Source organism: Notolepis coatsorum (assembly GCF_963971535.1).
Source record: "Notolepis coatsorum genome assembly, chromosome: 7".
In the NCBI taxonomy this organism is placed as follows: Eukaryota; Metazoa; Chordata; class Actinopteri; order Aulopiformes; family Paralepididae; genus Notolepis; species Notolepis coatsorum.
In genome coordinates this window covers 11,545,380-11,571,962 of record NC_140171.1, presented here as the reverse complement: position 1 = coordinate 11,571,962, position 26,583 = coordinate 11,545,380, and the positions used below count along the sequence as shown (strand labels likewise).

At 45.2% G+C, this 26,583-nt stretch overlaps 3 protein-coding genes across 3 annotated transcripts in view; all 3 read left to right on the top strand.

Moving 5' to 3' along the window:
• LOC311232223 (monocyte to macrophage differentiation factor 2-like) overlaps positions 1-26,583 on the top strand; it is a gene marked incomplete at its 3' end in the record, with an annotated part of 202,011 nt that overhangs the window by 128,645 nt on the left and 46,783 nt on the right. The gene's annotated exons all lie outside the window — the stretch shown is intronic.
• arpc1a (actin related protein 2/3 complex, subunit 1A) lies at positions 106-18,820 on the top strand. Its single transcript, XM_084318949.1, has 11 exons — positions 106-390; positions 1,077-1,190; positions 1,652-1,756; positions 2,988-3,210; positions 5,055-5,162; positions 6,762-6,865; positions 7,361-7,469; positions 9,377-9,452; positions 10,462-10,655; positions 11,715-11,805; positions 14,655-18,820. The coding sequence occupies exons 2-11, from the start codon at positions 1,127-1,129 to the stop codon at positions 14,691-14,693; spliced, it is 1,113 nt and encodes a 370-aa protein (XP_084175075.1). The 5' UTR covers positions 106-390; positions 1,077-1,126; the 3' UTR covers positions 14,694-18,820.
• Positions 21,223-26,583, top strand: part of arpc1b (actin related protein 2/3 complex, subunit 1B) — a 15,550-nt gene continuing 10,189 nt past the window's right edge. Inside the window, exons 1-3 of the mRNA XM_084318948.1 lie at positions 21,223-21,382; positions 22,525-22,645; positions 23,767-23,871. Coding sequence (XP_084175074.1) covers positions 22,582-22,645; positions 23,767-23,871 — 169 coding nt within the window. The 5' untranslated portion in view covers positions 21,223-21,382; positions 22,525-22,581. The remainder of the gene's footprint in view (positions 21,383-22,524; positions 22,646-23,766; positions 23,872-26,583) is intronic.

Genomic DNA, 26,583 nt, shown 5'->3' with positions numbered 1-26,583 from the left:
TGTCTCGTGTTGGCCGCTAGAGGCAGCATTTCACAGTCGGTGGAGGGGAGGACAGGGTCTGCGCATGACGACCAGCAGCAGCAGCACTACGTGAGCGACGTCCCACTGAACGTAACGGAGCTAGTAGCGCGATGCTAAGCTAGCTGTCAGCCAGGCGCCGTCCACAGGGCTTTACTACCGAGTCACCGACCCGCCGCGCACAACCGAATGATCCCAGTAGTCGCATCCTCCTGCCTGGTCGTCTTGACATTCCCTCAACATTCCTGGACGAATTCGTGTCGACTGTCCAGAGTCCGCGAATTCAAGTCCATTATTCCTTTTACCTAATAACGTTTAGCTTAGCTTTGTGTAGCTAGCTGGTGCAAAAACAAGGAGGACCGACACGACCAGGTGAGTTAGCGGCGCTTAGCGGACCGTCTGACGGCATCTCCCCGCAGGAAAAGCCGGGGCTCGGTTCCGAGAAGGGAGGCCTATAACGAATATGTAGATATTTATTATACGTCCTAAAAATGTACACGTTGTGTTCGTTGCGTTACTATCGTCAGCTTGTCTCAAATGGTAGCTTAGCTGGTCAACTAAATGGTGTAATTTCAGGATAATTTGAGCTAACGTTACTGAGCTATAGCCCTAGTAGCTACGTCAGCCGGCTCGATGACAGTCGTTAGTTACTAACTAGTGACATCTATAGAACCAGTGTCTTATTAACTAACTAACGACGACTGGCCCTAGGTAACTAACGAGTCAGATCGTATATAAACAAGCTAACGTTGACAGATAACCTCAACGTTAGCTTGTAATAGCAGCGGCAAACTAAATAAATCCAGTGTTTGACCAATTCGATCTACGTGATTGTAATGATGATTGTAACTAATCTCACCAAACATAACTAGCTAACGCCACAGTGAGTTAGTAGTAGTACCGTTAAAGAGTAACACATGCATGCATATCCCGACTAAGTTAATTGTTGGAGACACAGTGTAGTTTATGAAATGCCAAAGCGGAATCGGATGCATTCAGTTGCCCCACATTTGGCTTGTTACCAAAGTGAGAAATCATTTGTTTGTGTGACAAATCAGTGCAGCCCCAGTACCACCAGTGAAGGGCCACACCCTCCCAGCCAGGCGACATGTCTCTGCACCAGTTCCTGCTGGAGCCCATCACCTGCCACGCGTGGAACCATGACAGGACACGTAAGAGACCCTGCAGCATTTCATAATAATAATAATAATGCAGGACCTCTTTAGAGAGAGGTCTTTATTCGGCATGCAACGACACAACGACATGCAATGGGTGGCACACACACACAGAGGAATACACACGCATGCAATTGTCTCTCAAGCCCTGAGTCTTAACTGCTCTTAACTCTGCTCTTTTCCCGCCTTGTTCCAGGGCTGCGCTAATATGACCTTTGTAATGATTTTGTATGAGTATCTAATGACAACTTAGTATGAACCCTTTGTCTCTTACCCTATCAAATGACATCCCTCCCCACCACATTCATATGCTGTGATGTCATTTGTAGGTGACCTAGAACAGCTACTTGAACCTGGGTTGGTACAGGTTCCCCCGGTCGCCCCCTCTCTAACCAGTTCTTTGTCTGTTTTCTATAGAGCTATTTTCGTTTAATCTCATTTTCTCATCACATCTGCAGAACTCGCCATCAGTCCCAATAACCATGAAGTTCACATCCATAAGAAGAGTGGCAACCAGTGGGTCAAGACCCACGAGCTGAAGGAACACAATGGACACATAACAGGTCAGTGAGTCCACCTCTGATTTGATTAGCCGTCTACAGCTTTATTGTATTTGTTTGCACATTTGGCAGCATTTCGGAATCTCACACCCCTGCTGTCTCACATCTGCGATTGGTTGTAAAGAGGAATAGTCAACAACTGATGTCTTAAATCCTGCCCCAGATCAGTTCTCCTAAATTGGGTGGCTATTATCGTGTTTACTAGAAGCTTAATATCATACCATATATATGAGTAGCTTGTAGACTACTCAACCGCTAAACTGCATGCCCAAACAGTCCTCATTCCAATTGATCAAACATGTTGGTGTTTCATATTGGTATGTATATTTGTGAGTTGTTCATCATACACACTTAACTGCCTGCCATCAACCTTGGCTTCAGCCCTAAAGCAGCACTCTGCTACTTAGGAAACAACCGTTTTGTGTACTTGCCTGATAAGAGCGTTGAAACAACAACCTGCTTGTTGTGGTTTACTCTGGCGGGCGGCGGGGGCTGGCCCCTCCCTCACTGAGAGCACAAAGCAGTGAGACAACTATGCTACAGTACTCAGTTGACTGAGACAACTTGTGAATGGTCTTTTTTGTTGTATCTAAAGTTGTAATCATTGGCTGGCTATATAGCTTGAATAGCCTTTGTTACTTGGCTTACTGGTCAATGAGAAATGTAGCAACTTCTGCATCACTGGAAAATGACTTTTGTGCTCCTCACTAGTTTTCATTTTGTAAAGGTCTCTGTCAGCATCTATCATGCATTCCTTGCCTCTGTCCTCTTGACTGTTTTGCAAACATCGCAAACTCCCTCTCCCCTCTGTGGCAGCTCTTGCTCGCATAGCGCTGTTTCTGAAGCAGCAGAGTACTACTTTAATGAGGTTCGAAGAAAGAGTCGCATCTACAGTAATGATTGCTATAGTAGTCAACTCAGTAAATTAACTGCAAGTGCATTCATATAGCGCATTTTATCCAAAGCGCTTTACAATTTCTGTTCCTCACATTCACCCATTCACTCACACATTCACACACCGATGGCGGAGGCAACCATGCAAGGTGCCAACCTGCACATCGGGAGCAATTAGGGGTTAAGTTTCTTACTCAAGGTCACTTCGACACGCTGCCTGGAATCGAAACCGGGAACCTTCTGATTACCAGACGGCCGCTCTACCTCCTGAGCCACTGTGGCCTTCTCCTCTCCCTCTGTATAATCCCAGAGTTTCATCACTGTCTCTGTTTCACTCTAGGCATCGATTGGGCCCCCAAGAGCGACCGCATAGTGACGTGCGGGGCGGACCGCAACGCCTACGTGTGGTCCCTGAAGGACGGGGTCTGGAAGCCCACGCTGGTCATCCTCAGGATCAACCGAGCCGCCACCTTCGTCAAGTGGTCTCCGCTGGAGAACAAGTTTGCCGTGGGCAGCGGGGCGCGGCTCATCTCCGTGTGCTACTTTGAGCAGGAGAACGACTGGTGAGGCGGGTGAACAGGACGGGGGACTTGAATGGAAACGTTTACAGCTTGAATTTCACCGTCTGTCGCCGTCGTATTGTCTGGAAAAATGTTCAGTGCTTCAGTTAAAGGCACAGTCAGTGATCTGCAGGCAAGATCTTTCCGCTGCTGTTTTAATTTGTTATTGTACATGTTGAGAAGGAGCTTCAGTGAGGCAGCATGCTAGCAAAGTGAATACAGCTAACTGTCTGATAATAGGGGCTATGGGGGAGGGCCAGGGAGGTGGATACAGATAACTATCTGATGATAGGGGCTATGGGGAGGGCCAGGGAGGTGGATACAGCTAACTATCTGATGATAGGGGCTATGGGGAGGGCCAGGGAGGTGGATACAGATAACTATCTGATGATAGGGGCTATGGGGAGGGCCAGGGAGGTGGATACAGATAACGATCTGATGATAGGGGCTATGGGGAGGGCCAGGGAGGTGGATACAGCTAACTATCTGATGATAGGGGCTATGGGGAGGGCCAGGGGAGGCAGCATTTGTACCAAAACACCGGTGTTGACATTCTGGAGCTCGTAGTGGTGGATTTCATTGTGTTGACCTCCAGCAATCGGTGATGGGGGCTTTAAGCGGAGAAGAACACGTTTTTCATATTGTGAACATTCCTGATTGATGAATGTGTCAAGTAAGAATGTAAAAAATGACGAGCCATTATTAAGCTTGCTGATGGGTGAGTGTTGAAACTGTGTCTATTGTAGAGAAAATAAATCACAGTCTGTTTAACAAAGTCGTAATATTCTGCAAAGATGTCAGTTGACAAATAGGCGTGCACCAATACCACCGTTTCCCTGCCGATACTGACTGTGAGTCCTGAACGTAACTTGGGTATCGGCTGATATGGATTACCAAAGTTTACTTTTGCTGAACAATATAGACTATTTGTTTCTGGTCACTGGACATAAAGGTACCCATATGATGCCTGAATTTCCCCAAGGGGATCAATAAAGGAATATCTTATACCGGTATCTGGTTTAGTCTGGTATCTGTTTTAGTCTGGTATCTGTTTTAGTCTGGTATCTGTTTTAGTCTGGTATCTGTTTTAGTCTGGTATCTGTTTTAGGCTGGTATCTGTTTTAGTCTGGTATCTGTTTTAGTCTGGCATCTGTTTTAGTCTGGTATCTGTTTTAGTCTGGTATCTGTTTTAGTCTGGTATCTGTTTTAGTCTGGTATCTGTTTTAGTCTGGTATCTGTTTTAGTCTGGCATCTGTTTTAGTCTGGTATCTGTTTTAGTCTGGTATCTGTTTTAGTCTGGTATCTGTTTTAGTCTGGTATCTGTTTTAGTCTGGTATCTGTTTTAGTCTATGTTTTAGTCTATCTGTTTTAGTCCGGTATCTGTTTTAGCCTGGTATCTGGTTTAGTCTGGTATCTGTTTTAGCCTGGTATCTGTTTTAGCCTGGTATCTGGTTTAGCCTGGTATCTGGTTTAGCCTGGTATCTGGTTTAGTCTGGTATCTGGTTTAGTCTGGTATCTGGTTTAGCCTGGTATCTGTTTTAGCCTGGTATCTGTTTTAGTCTGGTATCTGGTTTAGTCTGGTATCTGGTTTAGCCTGGTATCTGGTTTAGCCTGGTATCTGGTTTAGTCTGGTATCTGGTTTAGTCTGGTATCTGTTTTAGCCTGGTATCTGTTTTAGCCTGGTATCTGTTTTAGCCTGGTATCTGGTTTAGTCTGGTATCTGGTTTAGCCTGGTATCTGTTTTAGTCTGGTATCGTCCCAATACCGGTGTCTGAGCATCTCTGACCATTGCTTAGTTTATTTTTATAAACTGGGTTTCTGGGCATCCCTTGCTGTGTGTGTGTCAGGTGGGTGAGTAAGCACATCAAGAAGCCAATCCGCTCCACCGTCCTGAGTCTGGACTGGCATCCTAACAACGTGCTGCTGGCTGCCGGCTCCTGTGACTTCAAATGCAGGTGAGACACACACACATTACACACACATACATACATACACACACACGCATGCAGGTGAGACTGGTGATCACAGCACTGGAAAATATCAAAGACAACCATATTGAATAATTTAATTAGAATCAAATCGATTCTTAAAATCACCAGATTGATCTTTTAAATCTGTGCCCCGTGTGGAGATTTTCTCTAAAGGTTATTTTGTAGCGCGGCTCCCGTCCGGCAGACGTCTGTTTGCTTTGTGCTGAGTTTCTGCTCAACTACTATGGAGACTCACTTCACCGAATGACCTCTTTAGACGACAGTGGCAGGTGCTGCTGGTCTCCTGAAACCAGCGCCATCGAGCCTCACTGTACCCTCGTGAATCTAACTCGAATCGACTCCCAGTCCTAGGTGATCACAGGGCTTTCTCTTAATAATGGCACAATAGCTCCGCTGCTCCTCGGCTGCTCCTCGGCTGTGGAATGCCCTCCCCAACCATCTGAGAGCACCACAGTCCGTTGAGTTTTTTGATTTTTCTTTTTTTATTATTTTTTTTTATACTTCTATTCATTTTATAATTTTTTTTATTTTTATGTTCTTCCATTTCATTGGTTGTTTTATTAATTTTAATTGTTTTTATTCATTTAACTTTTTATCTTTATCTCCTGTAGCACTTTGAGATTTTCACAAATATAAAGTGCGGTACAAATTGAATTTATTATTATTATTATTAATAACTGATCTGGGACAGTTACTTATTACGTCCCGCCCCAATGGGACGAGGCCGACAGCGCTTGTAATCAAACCACCTGCGTTGAGGTTTTGGTTATTGTTTTGAGCCACAGCAGTAAGTTACAGGGGCTTTAACCTATTTGGTGGCTGAGCTAAGAGCTTTTTCCATTAAAGGATTTCAAATATTCTATATAATTTATACATGCGTTTTGTTTGCATGAGGCTACTGGTATAGTGATTCGAAAGGGTTCACTCACTCACTCACTCACTCACTTTGTTAGTGTTTTTACACAGGGCTGCCAGATGAGTTCTGAGCCTTATCATTAAACATTGATGTGTGCTCTAAGCCTTGGTATGTACAGTACACCCCCCACACCAAACCCACCCATTAGCGGCGTTGCCACCAAGGCCAGGGGGGCAAACCCTGGATCAAAACAACACTATTTTCATCTCTGCCGAGGAGGTTATGTTTTCACCCCCGTTTGCCTATGACACAAGATATCTCGATGAGTGGCTGGATCACCGTGCAATTTGCTGTGAATATGCATGACGCCAAGAGGAAGAAATGTATAGATTTAAACAGGAAGTGATGTGTTACCTTTTTGTCCACTTTGCACCAGACTTTGAACAATATGTTTTGAGGTAGTAGTATCACCTTTTTGTTGATGCATAAAAGATGGATTTACAGCCCGGGGTCTGTTGAGGCTGGAAATGTAGGTCACTCGTTTCCGTCATCAACCCTGTGAAATGTTGAGTATGAAAGTAAGGGCAGAGTGGTCTGTGGCTGTGCTCTACCGAGTGCTTTCTTCTAGTTATGTAATGTGTTTGGAAAAACGCACTGTGCTCAACCTTTCTTCGCTCGCCTCCTCCCTCCCTCCCTCTCTCCTGCAGGATATTCTCAGCCTACATAAAGGAGGTGGAGGAGAAGCCGGGTCCTACCCCCTGGGGCAGCAAGATGCCGTTTGGGGCCGTGCTGGCAGAGTTCGGAGGAGCAGGTGTGTGACATGCAATGGAGTCGGGCAATGGAGAATAATGATCATGCAAGCAGGGTTCGCACAAGGTCCTTGAAGTGCTTAAAGTGCTTGCTTTTTTACAAAAGAAAGCCAAGGCCTGGAATTCCTTGAAAACAGCCAATTTTTTAACAAGGTGCTTAAAAAGTCATTGAAATTCAAATCAACCATTCGCATTGAAAGTTTTGTTCATCCATGATAAAATTGTTCTGAATGAAGAAATACTTTTTTTTTAATCTAAAGTGTAACTAATTGTCGGAAATTGCCCTTTTAAAATGAAAAAAAGTCCTTGAATTTCATTTTGCAACGTCTGTGGGAACCTTGTACAAGACAAAAATATTTCTAATGCATTATTGTATATTTAGAAATTGTGGTGGGCCAAAGCAAATGCATATGGTTGGTGTGATTCACAGCCCTACCGAGGACACACTGCAGTGCCTTTTTCCTGTTGTGTTTTTATTCATAATTTCCTCTCGTCAGGTGGAGGTGGCTGGGTCCACTCCGTCTCCTTCTCTGCGTCCGGTAACCGGCTGGCCTGGGTCAGTCACGACAGCACCGTGACGGTAGTGGACAGCTCCAAGCCCGCCAGGTGGGTCAAAGCTTGTTGGTCGGGAGATATATGTGATGCGTCTCTGTAGGTCTTAGCCTTCAGTTTAGAATAGTATGTTTCCTTGTGGTTTTTTTTGGCGGCACGGTGGTGTGAGCACTGTTGCCTCACAGCAAGAAGGTCCTGGGTTCGAACCTGACCTTTCTGTGTGGAGTTAGCATTTTCCTCCCTGTGTTAGTGTGGCTTTCCTCCAGCTACTCTGGTTTCCTCCCACTCCATAAAAGACATGCATGCTAGGTAGATATTCCTGCCTTTGACCAAGGTACTGGCATTAGAACTGGAGTCTGTGGCACTGCTCCTAAGTAGTTGGGATGGGCCAAATGCAGAGGATTAATAAAGTATAACATTACACCTGTACTATATTGACATAGTATTTATTCATGTGATTGAAGTGTGCTTGCTAGAATCTTCTCAATCTCACTTTCTCTGTGTAATAATAATAAAAAAAAAAAGGCATTTTAGTGTAATCCAGTCATCACGTTGTAATCTTTCGGCGGATTATCTAATCATCCTGAAATCAACGCTAGATTATCATTATTATAATCTCCTCGTGCATACATGAAATGGCCCTCGTAGCGGGGCGCCCCCACCGCAGCCAACGGTAGAAAGCACACACAGAGTCCACACAGATAGCTTTGATCGCGGGAGAAAGAAATATCAGATCAATGCAAGGTTTTATATATAGAGTCCTTACCTTGTCTCTGATGTAATGCAAAAAAAAGAATCTAATTATCTGATCGCCATTCCAGTTATCCACAGCGATCGTGTCCCCGACATTACCGAGCGTTACACATGAACGGGCGGGCGGGGTTAGTGTCCCATGCCATCGTTGTAAAGGCCTGGCTCGCCTGAGTATTTAAACCCCGCCCTCACGGCTCAGATCGGCTCTGAAAACACACAAAGTTTATAAACAAACATGAGCAGAGAATTGAATCAGATTAGGATATAGACCATCAAGTCTTCACTGTATTACTACAACATTATTATCAAAAGCCTCACATTTACCGACCTGACGGGGAATGCGTTTGGAGTTCTTATGTTGTGTTAATAAGTCACCACAACAGCTTGAAACTCAATTTGAGATAATTTTTAATCGGTGTGTGCAATAAATGTTGGTGACGGGTAGGGATGTCCCGGTCAAGTTTTTTTGCTCCCGATCATGTGATTTTGAGTATCTACCGATACCGATATTTCCCGATCCGATCAAAAAAAAATTAAATATATATATATATATATATTTTTTTTTTTTATTCAACAAACATGACCATGTTCACGTCTTAAACTCATACTGAGGCCTTAGTTTTGGTTTTAAATTGCATATCATTCATTTATTTATTGTCACACAGAGCAGAAGAATTTAGCCAAAACAAACCAATAGTATCCAGCTGCAGAACGGCAACCAGCCACACTCTCAGACCCAAACGCATTTCCTTTGATTTAATTATACATCAAATTATTTATGAAGTTAACTTTTCACCTGGATAACGTCAACATTCGGGGGGAATGTAATGTGAGAAATTGGGATTAAAAAAAAAAAAAAATTATTTGGGTCTGAGTGTGGCTGGCCCGCCGTTCTGCAGCTGGATACTATTGGCTTGTTTTGGCAAAATTCTTCTGCTCTGTGTGACAATAAATAAGTGAATGATGATATGCAATTTAAAACCAAAACTAAGGCCTCAGTATGAGTTTAAGACGTGAACATGGTCATGTTTGTTGAATAAAAAATGTAAAAAAAATGGCAGATTTTTTTATTTATTTTTTTGCCGATCCCGATCTTCGGTAAATCACGCGATCGGCCCCGATCACGTGATCGGATCGGGACATCCCTAGTGACGGAAGATCCTTAACTGTGTGTGTGTGTCTCTGTCCGTCTGTCTGTCTGTGTGCAGTCCGTCTCAGATGAAGACAGAGTTCCTGCCCCTGCTCAGCGTCATCTTCATCTCGGAGAACAGTGTGGTGGCCGCGGTAAGGAGGAGTCAGTGACAGGTCCACGCGTCTAATTGAGCAAGCGTCTCAAAATGTGATCATTGTTTACAAACAGTAAGAGGGTCTGTTGGGGCCTGACGGATATCATTCAGTCCATAGAAACCTTTTATTGACTTTATCATTATTGGCAAAAGTGCTGCAAATAAAACAAAGATAGATTACTATAAAAAAGATGATAATAAATGGTTGCGTCTCGAGACAGTGGCTGTTTTTCTAGTAGAACATCTACACAGGTCTATTTTTCAGAACAGTGAATGGCGGTGTACTTCAATAGAAAACAGTTCCTACAGGAAACGGCTCACAACAAGATTATCTTGAGTAACCTGGAAAGGGACATTGCTTTTGATATTCAGCTCCAACTCTACAGCAGATTTCTCAAACTAGGCAAATCACACCGCAACCGTCTGGATGATGTATAGCACTGTCTGAGGGTATCTTTGATTTTATTATTTCTTTAGGGATGAACTGCCCCTTTTTAAGTTATTCTGAAAATGTACACGAATGGGAAGCTCCTTGAATGCAGCAAAATATTTATTTAATATATCGATTATTTGTGCACAAAGCTAAAGGAGCAAGGAACACTGATGGCTGTAGATATACATGCAGTGCACCCTTACATATCTACAGCCTATATCTACAGCCGCCTGTGTTCCTGACTTCTTACTGCTGTTTTATTTCTGCACAACTTTGATAAACATTTAGCTGTATTAGAGGAACTTCCTATTACTATATTTCTTTCCTACGTTTGTGTTTGTTTGCCCTTTCCCCTCACAGTTTCCGTTGTTACTTATTCTACCAGCCAAATAGAGTTTTAGAAGGGAGAGCAGTCTGCTTTTTTTAACCTGCCAACGTTTAGAGTAGACAAATGCCACAGACGATACCCACATTGGGCTGGTGTTAATTTCCCACTCTGCAAGTATGGACGACATTACAAGTGTGTGTGTGTGTGTGTGTGTGTGTGTTTGTGTGTGTGTGTGCGCGACCCCAGGGCCACGACTGCTGCCCCATGCTGTTCCGCTGTGACGACGGTGGGACGCTGACGTTCGTGTCGAAGCTGGACCTCCCCAAGCAGAGCATCCAGAGGAACATCTCCGCCATGGAGCGCTTCAGGAACATGGACAAGAGAGCCACCACTGAGGACCGCAACACGGCCCTGGACACGCTGCACCAGAACAGCATCACGTAAGTCACACTGCACCAGAACAGCATCACGTAAGTCACACTGCACCAGAACAGCATCACGTAAGTCACACTGCACCAGAACAGCATCACGTAAGTCACACTGCACCAGAACAGCACCACGTGAGTCACACTGGACACGCTGCACCAGAACAGCATCACGTAAGTCACACTGGACACGCTGCACCAGAACAGCATCACGTAAGTCACACTGGACACACTGCACCAGAACAGCATCACGTAAGTCACACTGTGGACACACTGCACCAGAACAGCACCACGTAAGTCACACTGGACACACTCCACCAGAACAGCATCACGTAAGTCACACTGGACACGCTGCACCAGAACAGCATCACGTAAGTCACACTGGACACACTGCATTAGAACAGCATCACGTAAGTCACACTGACTGGACACGCTGCACCAGAACAGCATCACGTAAGTCACACTGGACACACTGCATTAGAACAGCATCACGTAAGTCACACTGGACACACTGCACCAGAACAGCACCACGTAAGTCACACTGGACACGCTGCACCAGAACAGCACCACGTAAGTCACACTGGACACACTGCATTAGAACAGCATCACGTAAGTCACACTGGACACACTGCACCAGAACAGCATCACGTAAGTCTCACTGCACCAGAACAGCATCACGTAAGTCTCACTGCACCAGAACAGCATCATGTAAGTCTCACTGCACCAGAACAGCATCATGTAAGTCTCACTGCACCAGAACAGCATCATGTAAGTCTCACTGCACCAGAACAGCATCATGTAAGTCTCACTGCACCAGAACAGCATCATGTAAGTCTCACTGCATTAGAACAGCATCATGTAAGTCACACTGGACACTGCATTAGAACAGCATCATGTAAGTCACACTGCATTAGAACAGCATCATGTAAGTTTCACTGCATTAGAACACCATCATGTAAGTCACACTGTACACGCATCACGTAAGGAGCACATTAACACTGGACTTTGTGTTCACAATTGACATTTGACAATGGCCCACAACTTGACATCTTTCCATATGTTTTTGCTGTCTAGCCAAGTGTCTATCTATGAAGGAGACAAGAGGGACTGTCAAAAGTTCTGCACTACAGGGATCGATGGAGCCATGACTATCTGGGACTTCAAGGTATGTATACTGTTGGGAAGATTACACTACATTGCCTGTGATATCAATCAAATATGAAGTTAAAAGGACCTTTTTATTCCATTTTACACACTTAAATCATATGTACAACCTCAATCAACCATTATTTCAGGTTATGTTAAAGGAATGTTTGTGTCACTAGTTTTCACATTCCCAAACACAGTCAGCCTGATGACGCTTAACAGTGATGTAACTCAACATGTTGTCCAATTAGCTCACTGATACGTTGTCATGGCTACAATACGTCCAGAATGATCTATCCAAGTCCAGTTGTGAAATGTATCACTAGGCTTTTGTTTACAGCCGATTTGATAAATAGCATACCGGTATATATATATATATTTTTGTTTCGTGTTCCTTAGTGACATGGTCCTTTGACAATGTGTTTTGGCAGAGCTGAAAGAAAAACAATATCATTAGTTAATATCTCCAAGCATTTTCTTCAATTGCTTGAGAATGTGTTGAAGTAAAACGGTTATATATGATATATATATATAAACTGTTACAAATGAATTATATATATATTATATAAAAACGTTGTGCTGGAAGGGAACCTTTTGTAGCAGATTTTATTTGTCAAGCTTGGGAGAGAAGGCAGAATACTTAAGACCCAGCTGTAATCTGTATTTATGTAATCCGTATTTAGGTAATGTAATGTAATAATGGAACACTAACAGTATTTCTGGTGTCTTATAAACCCATGAGGGTTGCCAGGGTTGGGCACTTTGTGTGTATGACACGGAAATTAAATAATCCTCAATCAATCATATATATTTAAAACTATACCACACTAGACCTTGTGCTTCATGCTGTACTACACTGTGATATATGTGGCTGTGACTGCATTATAGCCACACTGATTAAGCAACGGAACGAGGGGGAGTGTGTCGTAATAAATAACAGTACGGCTGTGAAGCTCATGCTGTAGATCATCTTGGCTACTGTAAGGTATCCAACCTGTGTTCTATTATATATTATATATACTGTAACTGAGGGGTACAATTCCCTGACTGTATTGATAAGTATGGTATCATTAAACCACTACCGTCTTATGTACATTCCTACTGGCCATACAGTACACAGGTATCTAATGATGAACACTTCCCCACAATGACTCGGTTCCACACAAAGCTGTATTTAAGTATTTATTAGCAGCAAAAGGTACATAATATACTTTACTTTACTTCACTTTGGATGCGCTTATAAGGCAAAGGAATGTGCGTAGGCAAATCAATAACGAATGTCCATTCTCATATTACGCAGGCGATAGTCATACAACCTGAATCTTAGGGAATTATATCTATGGTACACTAGTAATATAGCGGGAGATACTGGTAGGGTCCCCCCGGTTGTAAGCCAGCAAGGGTAGAGGATTTGTCGGTAGTAGAGTCTGGGTCAACGATGATAAGGAGACTCCGAGTACAGGAGACGGTGCAATAAGATCTTGATCCACAGACGAATACAGCTGTTCTCCGTAGCATGTAGCTCCACATGGAAGAAAGCTAGCCGGCCTCAGACTTCTGAAAGGCAGACTCGACGTGGCTCCTCACAGGTTAAATCCCACACACTTGTGGGTGTCGGCGATTCTCCGCTCCATTAATTACAGGACCAAAAGCAAATATAATCCAGCCGAAAAGGGCTATGCAGTCGTCGGTAGGTTATCCAGTGTACATAATCCACACGGTCCTCGTCTAGGGCCCCTCGGGTGAAAGCGCCATGGTAAGCAGCCCAGCCTGGATAAGCACTCTAGCTGATACGAGGAAACGTTGGTGATGCTGGTCACTGTAGAACTTTAGCCGCATGATACACTATACACGAATAGACTATTACTGACTTAATAGAATAGGTCGAACTCGACGGTACAGCGTTAAACTCTGACACTTCAGTTATTAATTCGCACGCGGTCTCAATGCTCTATTTGGGGCCAAACAGGCCATACTGCACCGCACGTCGTATCGTGGGTGAGGCTTCAACTTTAATTACTAAGTGCTTCTGTATTCACCTGCGCCGTATTTATACGCTTAGATGAACAAACTAGTACCAGCTTTATTCCTGTCTCATATCCTTGCGCAGTACCGTTCATGTCCAGGCATGTCCCCGGCGGTGACTTTGAACCCGACATTGAAGGTATGGCCATGGCGCCTGTGGACCGCTGTCCAATAGGAGAATGAAATATTATGGTCTGTACTAGGCTAAAGGGATATTCCGTGTATATGTACAAGGAATATACAAGGGATATCAAACGATATACAAATATTATGCAATATATATCAATCAATAAATATATATATTCGGTTTAATCTGATCCTTCGTAACATATACCGTAACACACAACCTGTCTTCTATTATATATACTGTAATACACAACCTGTTCTATTGCTTTTATGCCATTTTAATACAATATCCAGGGCTTTCCCTGAACAATGGTATAGGAGAGCAGCGCCGCTATGAAAATGCGCCAGCGCCACCATGTGTTTATAAAAGATATATATATATATGTGTTTGCTATTTTATTGAAATCATGTGTTTAAGTTGCTGAAAATGACAGCAAATGGCTTTATTTATTGCAGACCCTGGTTAAGACTTGTTTTGATGAACAGTTAACTCGGCTGTGTATATACGGGTTGCTCAGCAACTCCTAGTCATGATGCTATAGTAAGTAACGCATGGCTCTCAGCCAATCGGATTGCTTGATCAGAACCAGCCATCGTCTAGGATACAGTATAAAGTACTAAAGTACTTTACTATGCACGTTATCAGACTAACCTGGCAACCCTGCTCCCCTGATAACATGTCCTAACTATTGTCTATTACTGTGCTTCTCTCCTCAGAGTCTAGAAGCTTCTATCCAGGGCCTCCGTATCATGTGAAGGAATGACGTGAAGGAATGAAGAGACGCTGCCGCTTCACCTCTCTACCCCCCACCACCCCCTCATCCCTCCTTCCTCATCCCTCCTTCCTCACCCCTCCACCCCCACTCTCTGCTCCTCTGATGCAGCCAGTAACACAACAGAGACTGACAACCGTATAGTGTCTGCTGAAGCACTGACCAGACCATAACGCACTCTTCAGTGTGTGCGCCTAAACATGCACACGCACACACACACACATGCACTCTGAGCTGACATCATGTGACATCACTGTTGATTGTTGATTTTTCTTTTTTTATTTCTTTTTGTTCGTTTTAAATGAAGGCTAACCAGCGGTGAAAGCGAGCAGGTCCTCTTGACGCGTAATGACAAACAAGGTGAAATGTGTGTTGTTTTTATGTTCTCTAACCTCCTGTACCGAAACCCGCAAAAACACTATGAAGAAATCGGACCGCGTCTCACCTCGGTTCACCCCACGTATGGTGTCTGAATATCAAGTAGATGGAAGTCCCCCAGGGGAGATTGGCTTCCTTGAAAGAGTCGCCGTGGGGACATCCTGGATGAAATGTGGGTCTCTAGTTGTGAGGTCTCCAGTAAGGTTGAGGTAAGAGTTGGGGTTTATAAACAACCACTCCTACCAGGGAGAAATGCAGTGAAAACAGGGAGTCCAGATGTTTTGTCATCCAGAATGTCCCCACGGCGACTCTCCCCAGTCGCTGTCGTCATAGAAACGTTTGAAAAATGGCCTCCCCCCTTTACCACTGGGAGACGAAGTAAGGTTTGCCTCCCAGTGCCCAACGTCTGTAAGAATGTCAGGGCTGCGTCCCGCTCCTCAACGAGTAAGCACTTGTTCGCCAGCGAGTAAACTGAAGTTTTGATTAGGACAGGGGCTGTTGATATTTGGAAGTCATGTGTAGTGGGAGAGACTGAATGCGGCTGTCTGAACCCCCCCCCTGTGTGGCACCACCGACCGGCCAGCACCAGGCTGTCTGAACCCCCCCCCTGTGTGGCACCACCGACCGGCCAGCACCAGGCTGTCTGAACCCCCCCCCTGTGTGGCACCACCGACCGGCCAGCACCAGGCTGTCTGAACCCCCCTGTGTGGCACCACCGACCGGCCAGCACCAGGCTGTCTGAACCCCCCTGTGTGGCACCACCGACCGGCCAGCACCAGGCTGTCTGAACCCCCCTGTGTGGCACCACCGACCGGCCAGCACCAGGCTGTCTGAACCCCCCTGTGTGGCACCACCGACCGGCCAGCACCAGGCTGTCTGAACCCCCCTGTGTGGCACCACCGACCGGCCAGCACCAGGCTGTCTGAACCCCCCTGTGTGGCACCACCGACCGGCCAGCACCAGGCTGTCTGAACCCCCCTGTGTAGCGCCACGGACCGGCCAGCACCAGGCTGTCTGAACCCCCTGTGCCGAGTCTTGGACTGGCCAGCACCAGGCTGTCTGAACCCCCCTGTGCCGAGTCTTGGACCGGCCAGGACCAGGCTGTCTGAACCCCCCTGTGTGGCGCCACGGACCGGCCAGCACCAGGCTGTCTGAACCCCCCTGTGCCGAGTCTTGGACTGGCCAGCACCAGGCTGTCTGAACCCCCCTGTGTGGCGCCACGGACCGGCCAGCACCAGGCTGTCTGGATCCCCCTGTGTGGCGCCACGGACCAGCCAGCACCAGGCTGTCTGAACCCCCCTGTGTGGCACCACCGACCGGCCAGCACCAGGTTGTCTGAACCCCCGTGTGTGTGGCGCCACGGACCGGCCAGCACCAGGCTGTCTGAACCCCCCTGTGTGGCACCACCGACCGGCCAGCACCAGGCTGTCTGGACCCCCCTGTGTGGCGCCACGGACCGGCCAGCACCAGGCTGTCTGAACCCCCCCCCCCTGTGTGGAGTTGTGGCTGGCCAGCTCCAGGCTCTGTACTTACTACACTAAAAACTACACAAAGATGGAGGGTTTTTATGTAACTCATCATGAGCTAGAAATGGAATAAAGATGAAACACATTTACAGAACTGACTCTCTAGTCCTCTCTCTCTGTGTTTGCTTGTTTGAATATGAAGAGTTGGATTCCATTCCTAAACCAGCTGATAACTTCAATAATATCCCAACGTGTTATTTTCACTGAGGATATCTCATTTTGTATCAATGTAAACACAAATGTATAGCCCCAGGTTGTACTTACCTTACCAGACGCCTGCTAGCGTACAGTAAGTAAAACGACCTGTATCCAGTATGATACAGGATGCAGTGGGGGAAGCCATGTTTTTGGTACATGACTATTAACTCAAATATTGTGCTTAAGGGGCACTAAACAAAAATTCAACGCTGATTTATTTCTCTCACACAAACAGTTTTTCACGCATTCTTTTAGTTTGAGTTATTGAGATGAAATGAGTTACAATATGGCCACCAGTGATGTCCTCAGGGCCATTGGTTCCTTGTGTTAATTACAGTTCAATGAAATTGTGTAGTAGCAGTCCCTATTAGACATGGTATTGCTATTGTTTCATTTACATAATTTCATGGCGCTGTAACTAATGCAACACAAGGATTCAATCTTCCTGATGACATCACTGGTGGCCATATTCAAACTCCTTTACCCTCAATAACTCAAACATTATTTTGGATGTGTGAGATTAGGTGCAAACCAGCATTGTTTTTTGATGAAGTGCCCCTTTTAAGTAGGATGTTGAAGTACTTGGACATATTGTACTTATTTCCATTTTTATTCCACTACATTTGAAAGAACACTTCTTACTCGATACTCCACTACATGTATAACATCTTCAGGTACTAGTCCAGTAGGATTTAGAATTCAGGACATGCAACCAATTAATAAAAATTATGTGCTGTTTATAACTTTGAGCCTGCCAGTGTAAATATCACAACATACCGGAACGACTTATTTTGATACTTGAGAACCTGTTGTGTCCAGTACTTATTATATTTTTGGGAGAGCCAGCCAGGGTCAGAGCCATGGAGTCCCAGTGTTTGAAGGCTCTTGTTACCAGGTGTGGGTTGTCTATGAGGAATGGAGAGAAGTCCTGTCAGAGGAGTAGGTATGAGCTGATCGATTATTTTATTTAACCTTTATTTTAACCAGATAAAAACTCATTGAGATTCAAATCTCTTACAAGAGTGACCTGGCCAAGAAGGACCGCAAAAACAGACATTCAGACAAGTGAGCTCATGGTTTAAATTTAGACGCACCATTCCAAGCAAAGAAAATACGCTCTTGTCAAATAAAACATTTTACAGTTTCCTATGGTCTCAGATTCAATAGTCTTCATCATGCATTTGAATTCATTTAGAGCTGATGTATCCTGTAGTTTAAGCTAGTCTTGCAGGCTATTCCATGCAGAGTAGAAACCCCAAAAGCCTTCTTTTCAAGATCAGAATAAAAATGTGGGACAGTCATTAATAAATAGTTCTGTGATTGTAGCCCATGAGTACTTTTTGATTTGATTTTATTTGAAATCTTTATTTCGAACATGTAAATAAATAAATACAAAATTTTATGAAAAAAAATAAACAATAATTGACACGCTTGTGCTCTAGTGTGACATCTAGTGGCTGAATGTTATCTATAGCACCTTTAACTACATATCGGATTTTGACGTTCACTATCGTCTCCATCACTTCTCAACACTGCACTGCAATACTGGCTATACTAGAGGGTAATCTGGCTCCATCTCATGCATGGGGACAAGGCTGGCAGGCTAGTCATTATTTTAATCTCTAATATCAGATGTCAACAATAACGGCAAAGAGTGGGACTTTGAAAGATCATGTCGCTGTGAAAGTGGAGACTCCAGAGCTGCTTGGAAATGGGTCCCATGGGGACATTTCATGGAATGTTCAGAATGCCCATTTCTCCGTTTTGGGGTCGCTATGTTCAGAACAACAGTTGATATGTACTGATTTATGAGAAAGACGGCAAAGAAAATGCAATGAGACTGTGTCTCACTACTGGATCTAGTAAACAAGTCTAGTTTTTCCAATGTTTTACCTACTCTACCACTGCATGGACAATGGGCATTTTCTTTTGAAAGTGGTTGCCAATGGTTATGGGCAGCCATGTTGGAAGAAAGAGAATGTGCAGGGCCTTCATTGTTGTCTAAAAGTGATGCAATAAAAGAAATGTTGGAAAAGAAGATGAGGTTATGGATGATGTGTTTTTTTCCACTGACTTTTAATCCACCCTTTCTCACTCTTAAGTGAAGTCGACTGTAACACTTAATTTATTATTTATTAATGATTACTAATAATGATTAGGTACCTTGGAACTACTACTACTAACCTTTGTACTGTCTTTTACTATTATGCACTCTGCTACTAAGGAATCTAACTGGCCTATATTACTACCTACTATACTAAAATGCACTCAAGTCTGTAGCACTCAAGTTCAACACTGTTTTGATGAACAATGTTACTGACCCTTAGCTGCCAGAGTTGTGCCCTTCCTGCTGACTTGTACAGAACTTGTAAGTCACTTTGGATAAAAGCATCAGCTAAATGTAAATGTAGGAACTAATGATAAACTATCGTTGGTTTGTCACTCAAGTCTCAGACCTGAAATCCTTCCAGAATGGCTTCTACATTGCTTCCCAACGATGCATTCAGTAAACAACTGTCCATTTTCTGCTTACCTATATAATCCAAATATGAACTAGCAGACAATGCTTGTGTGATAATGCTTAGTTAACATTATAGTTCCTCATTATTCTGTTGGTACTTATAAAGGTCCAGTCTTTTTGTGCCAAGCTAACATCCAAGGTTCGTTTATTTTCCTGCAACGTTTTTGTTTTTTTCTCTCCAGCAAATCAGCTCTCATAGTGTATTATATTTCGTTGTGAAAACATGCATGTTTCTTCTCGCTTGTATTATGCAAAACACATTCAGATACACTGGGAGCCAACGGCGGCTGTGAATCAGCAGATTTTGATTGATTCATTTTATTTTCATGTCATGTCGTGCCCAACCCTCATGGGTTTATAAGACACCAAAGATACCGTTGCAGTGTTCCATTATTACATTTCATTATCTAAATACGGATTTACATAAATATACAGATTACAGCTCGGCCCTAAACAAAGTATTCCGTCTTCTCGCTTGACAAATAAAATCGGCTACAAGAAAGGTTCCCTTCCTGAAGCTCAACTCAAGTTGTTCATAGTCATCCAGCTCAAGAAAATCAACATAAATGGAGGACATTACATCAAAAAAGTACTTCCCTTACGCACTCGTAGACGGGACAGTAAAACAAAAAGGGAACCTCATTCTCAATTTCACCTCTAACTCACACACCAAAAACATGGTCTGTCCTCCTCTCTGGGGTGGCATTAAACCTGCCTGTGCTAGTGGAAATGTCCCTGAACGTATCTGTGCACATTGTCTTCTGTTTAAATTATACTTAACATAGATTTCTGTAGTGTAACTATCTTTTATGAGACAGTAAGTTTGTATTTTTTTTCTTTGGTCTTTGGCAGAAAGTAACTTTTTAAAAGAAATTCGTCATTAACGGTAAAAGATGATGACGTAAAATATAAAGGGTGCCTGGACTTGTGAGCATCATGTCATCAACACTGGTGTGGTCCTTTAATCGGTGTTGTGTCTCTAAAAACACTGGTGTGGTCCTTTAATCTGTGGTCCTTTAATCTGTGTTGTGTCTCTAAAAACACTGGTGTGGTCCTTTAATCCGTGTTGTGTCTCTAAAAACACTGGTGTGGTCCTTTAATCTGTGCTGTGTCTCTAAAAACACTGGTGTGGTCCTTTAATCAGTGTTGTGTTTCTAAAAACACTGGTGTGGTCCTTTAATCTGTGTTGTGTCTCTAAAAACACTGGTGTGGTCCTTTAATCTGTGTTGTGTCTGTTACTGGAACCAGATGAGGTGTCTTTTCCCCCAACTCTCTTCCTTCCTTCACTCCACCCTCTCGCCCTCTTTTGCAGAGTAGACATTTCTGTCTCCCCCCTCCCTCCCTCCCTCCCTCCCTCTCTCGCCCTCCCTCCCTCTCTCTCCTTCTCTCCCTCTCTCTCTCTCTACATTCTGTAGCCCCTCCCTCCTCTCAGCCCCCCCCTCTTCCTCCTCTCTCATGCTCTGACTGTAAAAGTGTCGCCTCCCCCTCCCTCCCCCCTCACTTTCTGTCTCCTCCTACTTGTTGCAGAACATTGTATTGTGCTCACAGGCCCCTCCTTTTCTTCCTTGTTTTGCGGAAGCAACATGTTCCACCACCCAGCCCCGCCCACCTCCCCCTCCTCCTCCTCTGCCCTCCCTTTCTTTCTTTTGAATGTTGTTGCCAGCTCCCTTTCTCCTTTGCATTTCAAATATATTGCTCCTGGTCTGGCCTCCTTTACATTTTCATAGATCAACCCCCCCCCCTCTCCCCTCCAGAACCACACGACCCCTCCTCCCCTCCCCCTCTCTTTCTCTCTCTCTCTCTTTCGTCTGAGATCGTTGTTCCTCCACCTCTCTTTTCCCCCTCCCTCCCTCCCCTCTCTCCTCCCCTCTCTCTCCTCCCTCTTCTCTCTCTCTTCCTGTGATCACTCTGTCGTTGGCTTTCGCGTTGACTGGCCAGAGTCCGCGAGCTGAACACCCTCTTCTGTTTGATCTCCATCTCTCCCTCCCTCCATACCATACCATCCATCCATTCATCTCTCTGTCTCTCTCTCTCTCTCTGGCCCTCAGGGTAAGTAAGGAAATCTTTACTAGTTGGCTCAGGCTGTAGACATGTCTGCTACACACACACACACACACACACACACACACACACACACACACTCACACACTCACTTTCAAAGCGTATTAACTTTTCAAAGAAGAAAGTACAGTATGCAACACTAGTGCATGCACACACGTACGCACACACACACACGTACACAGACACACACACACATGCGCGCAGACACGTAGCTAAAAAGTATACTATGTATTCCAGTGTCAGCACATTAACAGCTATGTGTCAGAGCTAAGTGACAGTTACAGACAGTCTCTGTTTACTTCCTGTTTACACTAATTACAAGTGTGTGTGTGTGACGTGTGTGCGTGTGTGTGACCTGCATCATTCCATACATGCCCCAGCATTCCACTCCAGTCTGGGTTTCATTAACACAACATGGGTCTGTCTGTCTGTCTCTCTGTACATCTGTCTGTCTGTCTGTCTGTGTCCATATGTCTATCTGTCTGTACATCTGTCTGTCTGTCTGTCTCTGTGTCCATATGTCTGTCTATCTGTCTGTACATCTGTCTGTCCGTCTCGCTGTCTGTCTGTCAATCTGTCTGTAGTCTCATACTCAATACTCTGGATTTCATTAACACAACCTGAGCTCAGCTGCTTTGTCTGTCAGACAGATGGTCTGTCTGTCTGTCTGTCTGCCTGTCTGTCTGTCTGTCTGTCTGTCTGTCTGTCTGTCTGTCTGTCTGTCTGTCTGTCTGTCTGTCTGTCTGTCTGTCTGTCTGTCTGTAGTCTCCTGCTCAACACACTGTCTCTTTCACATTAGTCAGTGACCAGCAGACGATGTTGTTTTAAATCACCAGGTGTCTCTTCTCTGAGCTCCATGTGTCTTGGTTCTCACTTGTTGGCCAAGAAGCAGAGATCACTAGGGGCCTATATTTTCAGTAATGGATGATCACAGCAAAAGCTCTCGATCTGGAGGTCTCCTGTAAGGTTAATTTTAGGTTTTGTGTAAGGGTTAGGTTTATAAATAACTTTTAATTTTCAAGTTCCGGCAAATAAGCGCCGACCGTGTTTCTGTTCTGGGTGTTTCTGTTCTGCTTCTTCTAGTTCTGCTTTTTCTGTTTTACGAGGATGTAACAACTTCTGTTTTCTAGATTCAACACTCCACTGCACCTCACTTCCTGGTCTGCTTCTGAGACTCCTGATTGGCCATGGCGTACCACAGCTTCTTGCTGGAACCAATCAGCTGCCATGCCTGGAACAAGGACCGGACTCGTGAGTTTGACAGCTCTCTCCCATTCGTCAATAATCATGTCTCGGTATATCCTATACACGGGGTGTTTCAAGTTTCTTTAATAGTTTAATAGTTAATAGTAGGTGAATATGAGACCTTACGACCAGAAACCAGTCATCCCACCTCTTCTCATCCCCCCCCCCCCCCCCCCCCCACCACCACGCGATTTGTGATTGGCTCCCAGGTGGCGGGAGGTATTTCCTGTTTCCTGTTCTGGTGAAGAAGGGGGCGGGGCCGAGCTCTTTCTCTGAGAAGTCTTTGTGTTGTTCCGCTATCCCCAGGAGGAAACCGCTGCCATATTTGGCCGTTTCTATCAGAGAGCCTCCGCTTGCCTTCTGGCTCAGAGAGGATGTAGCGGGCGGCTGTGACACAGTCATACAGGCCTTCTTCATGTACTGTAGGCCACAGAACAGCCACCACAGACAGCCGTCAGCCGCACCTCTGACTCATGTGCTGACTGAGGCAGGGCTGGCCGCTCCGCTCTGAGAGGCCTCTGTAGGCCCCTGTAGGCCCCACACTCCTCTCAGAGCATCTAGCTAAGCATATCTATGGTGGGTGGGTGGACATTTGTGCGTTCGTGCATGTGTGAGGCCTACAGGCAGAGTGTGTGTGTGTGTGTGTGTGTGTGTGTGTGTGTGTGTGTGTGTGTGTGTGTGTGTGTGTGTGTGTGTGTGTGTGTGTGTGTGTGTGTGTGTGTGTGTGTGTGTGTGTGTGTGTGTGTGTGTGTGTGTGTGTGTGTGTGTGTGTGTGTGTGTGTGTGTGTGTGTGTGTGTGTGTGTGTGTGTGTGTGTGTGTGTGTGTGTGTGTGTGTGTGTGTGTGTGTGTGTGTGTGTGTGTGTGTGTGTGTGTGTGCATGCATGCATGTGTAAGTGCTACAGGCGGATACATAATTCTCCAGCCTCATCCCGCTCTCTCTCATAGAGTCAGTCAGTTGTTAAGCGTTGTTAAGTTCCACTCCATAAATCACACTGTGGCCCGTGGCCAAAGTCATTTCCCCGCCGCCGCTGTATATCCCACTGATATATATCCCACTGATATACAGCACAGCCCGACAGGATATTCTTAGACAGACAGAGTGTTGTTTTTCTTCTTTGCTCTCCAGAGATCGCCCTGTGTCCCAACAACCACGATGTCAATATCTACAAGAAGGACGGAGCCAAGTGGACCAAGATCCACGAGCTGAAGGAGCACAACGGCCAGGTGACAGGTGAGCGTCAGGGCCCCGGCCGCGTCTGTCTCCACGTCTGTCTGTCTGTCTGTCTGTCTGTCTGTCTGTCTGTCTGTCTGTCTGTCTGTCTGTCTGTCTGTCTGTCTGTCTGTCTGTCTGTCTGTCTGTCTGTCTGTCTCTACGTCTGTCTGTCTGTCTGTCTGTCTGTCTGTCTGTCTGTCTGTCTGTCTCTCTGTCTGTCTGTCTGTCTGTCTGTCTGTCTGTCTGTCTGTCTGTCTGCCTGTTTCTCTGTCTGTCTGTCTGTCTGTCTGCCTGTCTGCCTGTCTGTCTGCCTGTTTCTCTGTCTGTCTGTCTGCCTGTCTGTCTGTCTGTCTGTATGTCTGTCTGTCTGTCTGTCTCTCTGTCTGTCTGTCTGTCTCTCTGTCTGTCTGTCTGTCTGTCTGTCTGTCTGTCTGTCTGTCTGTCTGTCTGTCTGTCTGTCTGTCTGTCTGTCTCCACGTCTGTCTGTCTGTCTGTCTGTCTGTCTGTCTGTCTGTCTGTCTGTCTGTCTCCACGTCTGTCTGTCTCCACGTCTGTCTGTCTGTCTGTCTGTCTGTCTCTACGTCTGTCTGTCTCTACGTCTGTCTGTCTGTCTGTCTCTACGTCTGTCTGTCTGTCTGTCTCTACGTCTGTCTGTCTGTCTCCACGTCTGTCTGTCTGTCTCTACGTCTGTCTGTCTGTCTCTACGTCTGTCTGTCTCTACGTCTGTCTGTCTGTCTCTACGTCTGTCTGTCTGTCTCTACGTCTGTCTGTCTGTCTCTACGTCTGTCTGTCTGTCTCTACGTCTGTCTGTCTGTCTCTACGTCTGTCTGTCTGTCTCTACGTCTGTCTGTCTGTCTCTACGTCTGTCTGTCTGTCTCCACGTCTGTCTGTCTCTACGTCTGTTTTAACATTTGTTTTCAACGAGGACCATCTGTTTGTTACATGGTGGTTATGTTGGCTAGATTCAGAAACAGACGGCAATGCATTGAACTTGATCTCTGCCTGGGAAGGATCAGTGTGGTGGCCGCTGACACACCGGCAAATGGAATCGTTTTTCTTTTTATTATTCTTTTGTTTTGTTTTGTTTACAGCATGTCGACTTTTAAGCGCTGACAATACTGTAGGCGTCATGAGATGGAACTGAGATGGATCAAGTTTAAAAGATCAGATAACATGTTCCTTTATTGACCCCCTTGGGGGGAACTTCAGGTGCCATAGCAGCAGCATGGGGGAGGGGAGGTACAGGTATGGGCAGGGTAATGGAAAGACAATAGGTATATAGGTAATAGAAAAGATCAGTTACAGGACACAATATAGTATGCATAACAAGTAAACGGTAGAAAAGAAAAGGTGCAGATGAGGGTCTATGATAACAGGAAAACCCTGTTCTCCCCGAGGAGAGACTTGACTCGACTTGACTTCACCACAGAACTACGTGACGGAGGAACACCGGCAGGTCCAGAAATACAGCTCGCTGCTCGTGACACTCGGTTGAGGACAGAACTTATCACAGTTGCACATCTTAAGCTAGCTCGCTAGTTTAACCCGTTCACCGCCACACCACAGAATGGTTAACCTACCGTCTGTAGTGAAAGGGTTAAAGCTCACGCGTCGTCGTCCCACGGTGACGATGGTTATTATTACGCACTCATTTTGTGCTTCCAAACGAAAAAGTTGTGATTTATTACTACTAGTGAAGATGAGGAAAACCTCCCACTAACACCTTGACAAGAAGAAACCTCGGCGAGGAGCAACAACACTCTCAAAACAAGTGTCTAGAGAGATTTCTTTAGTGCATTTCTACTTCATCTGAAGGACAGTGAGTGACAAGAAACCAGGCGGAGAGAGAAGGAGGATAACATGCAAACAAACGTCTCAGACCGGATTTTAACTGAATATGTTGTGTGGTACAATATATTGAGCCACTTGGACGCCCAGTAAGCGGTTTCTTAGTGTGTTAAGCCACTAGGAAGCCCAGTAAGCGGTTTCTTAGTGTGTTAAGCCACTAGGAAGCCCAGTAAGCGGTTTCTTAGTGTGTTAAGCCACTAGGAAGCACAGTAAGCGATTTCTTAGTGTGTTAAGCCACTAGGAAGCACAGTAAGCGATTTCTTAGTGTGTTAAGCCACTAGGAAGCCCAGGAAGTGCTTTCTTGGAAAGTTACATTCTGCAACTTTAACTTGTATTGACCTAGTGAAGGTTGACTGTGCACACTCCTCCCTGCCCAGCTGGCTACTCCACACCCAAGAGTGGAAACGTTTTTACAAACATTAGGTTGGCAGGGTTCCTGTTTCCAAAAAAGCACAGCTAATTGATTAATACAAGCTAATTTATTGTTTGTGTCCCCCAGCACAACAAGCGATAATTCAATAATAATAGTTCAGGCTCGCTAATCTAACTGCTATGCCAAACAGCAAGGAGTCGCCCCCCTGCACCTAAATAATAACATCTCGGACCGACGCCAAATCCATACAAACACTACTGTGGAGGCAAAAAGCCATTTTACATAATGTGTCTCCTTTAACACCAGAGAGCCGCACACAGGCCTCTCCAGTTGGCCAGGAGCAGTGAAGGGGTTAAATGTCTTGCTGGAGGGCACCTTGACAGCAGTCGTGCGAAAGGAGAGAGTGAGTCATTCGTTTCCCCCAGCCGGTCCTGGGCTTCAAACCAGCGATCGCCTGGTCACAACACCCTCCAGGCCACTGTCACTGTAGACAGGGACACTCGCATGGT

What these genes read in the sequence shown, in the direction of transcription:
- arpc1a (XM_084318949.1), top strand. Translation starts at nt 1,127, where the DNA reads ATGTCTCTGCACCAGTTCCTGCTGGAGCCCATCACCTGCCACGCGTGG. An exon ending in TTTGAGCAGGAGAACGACTG is followed by an intron (nt 3,211 to 5,054) that starts GTGAGGCGGGTG and finishes TGTGTGTGTCAG; the next exon opens with GTGGGTGAGTAAGCACATCA. An exon ending in GGCAGAGTTCGGAGGAGCAG is followed by an intron (nt 6,866 to 7,360) that starts GTGTGTGACATG and finishes TCCTCTCGTCAG; the next exon opens with GTGGAGGTGGCTGGGTCCAC.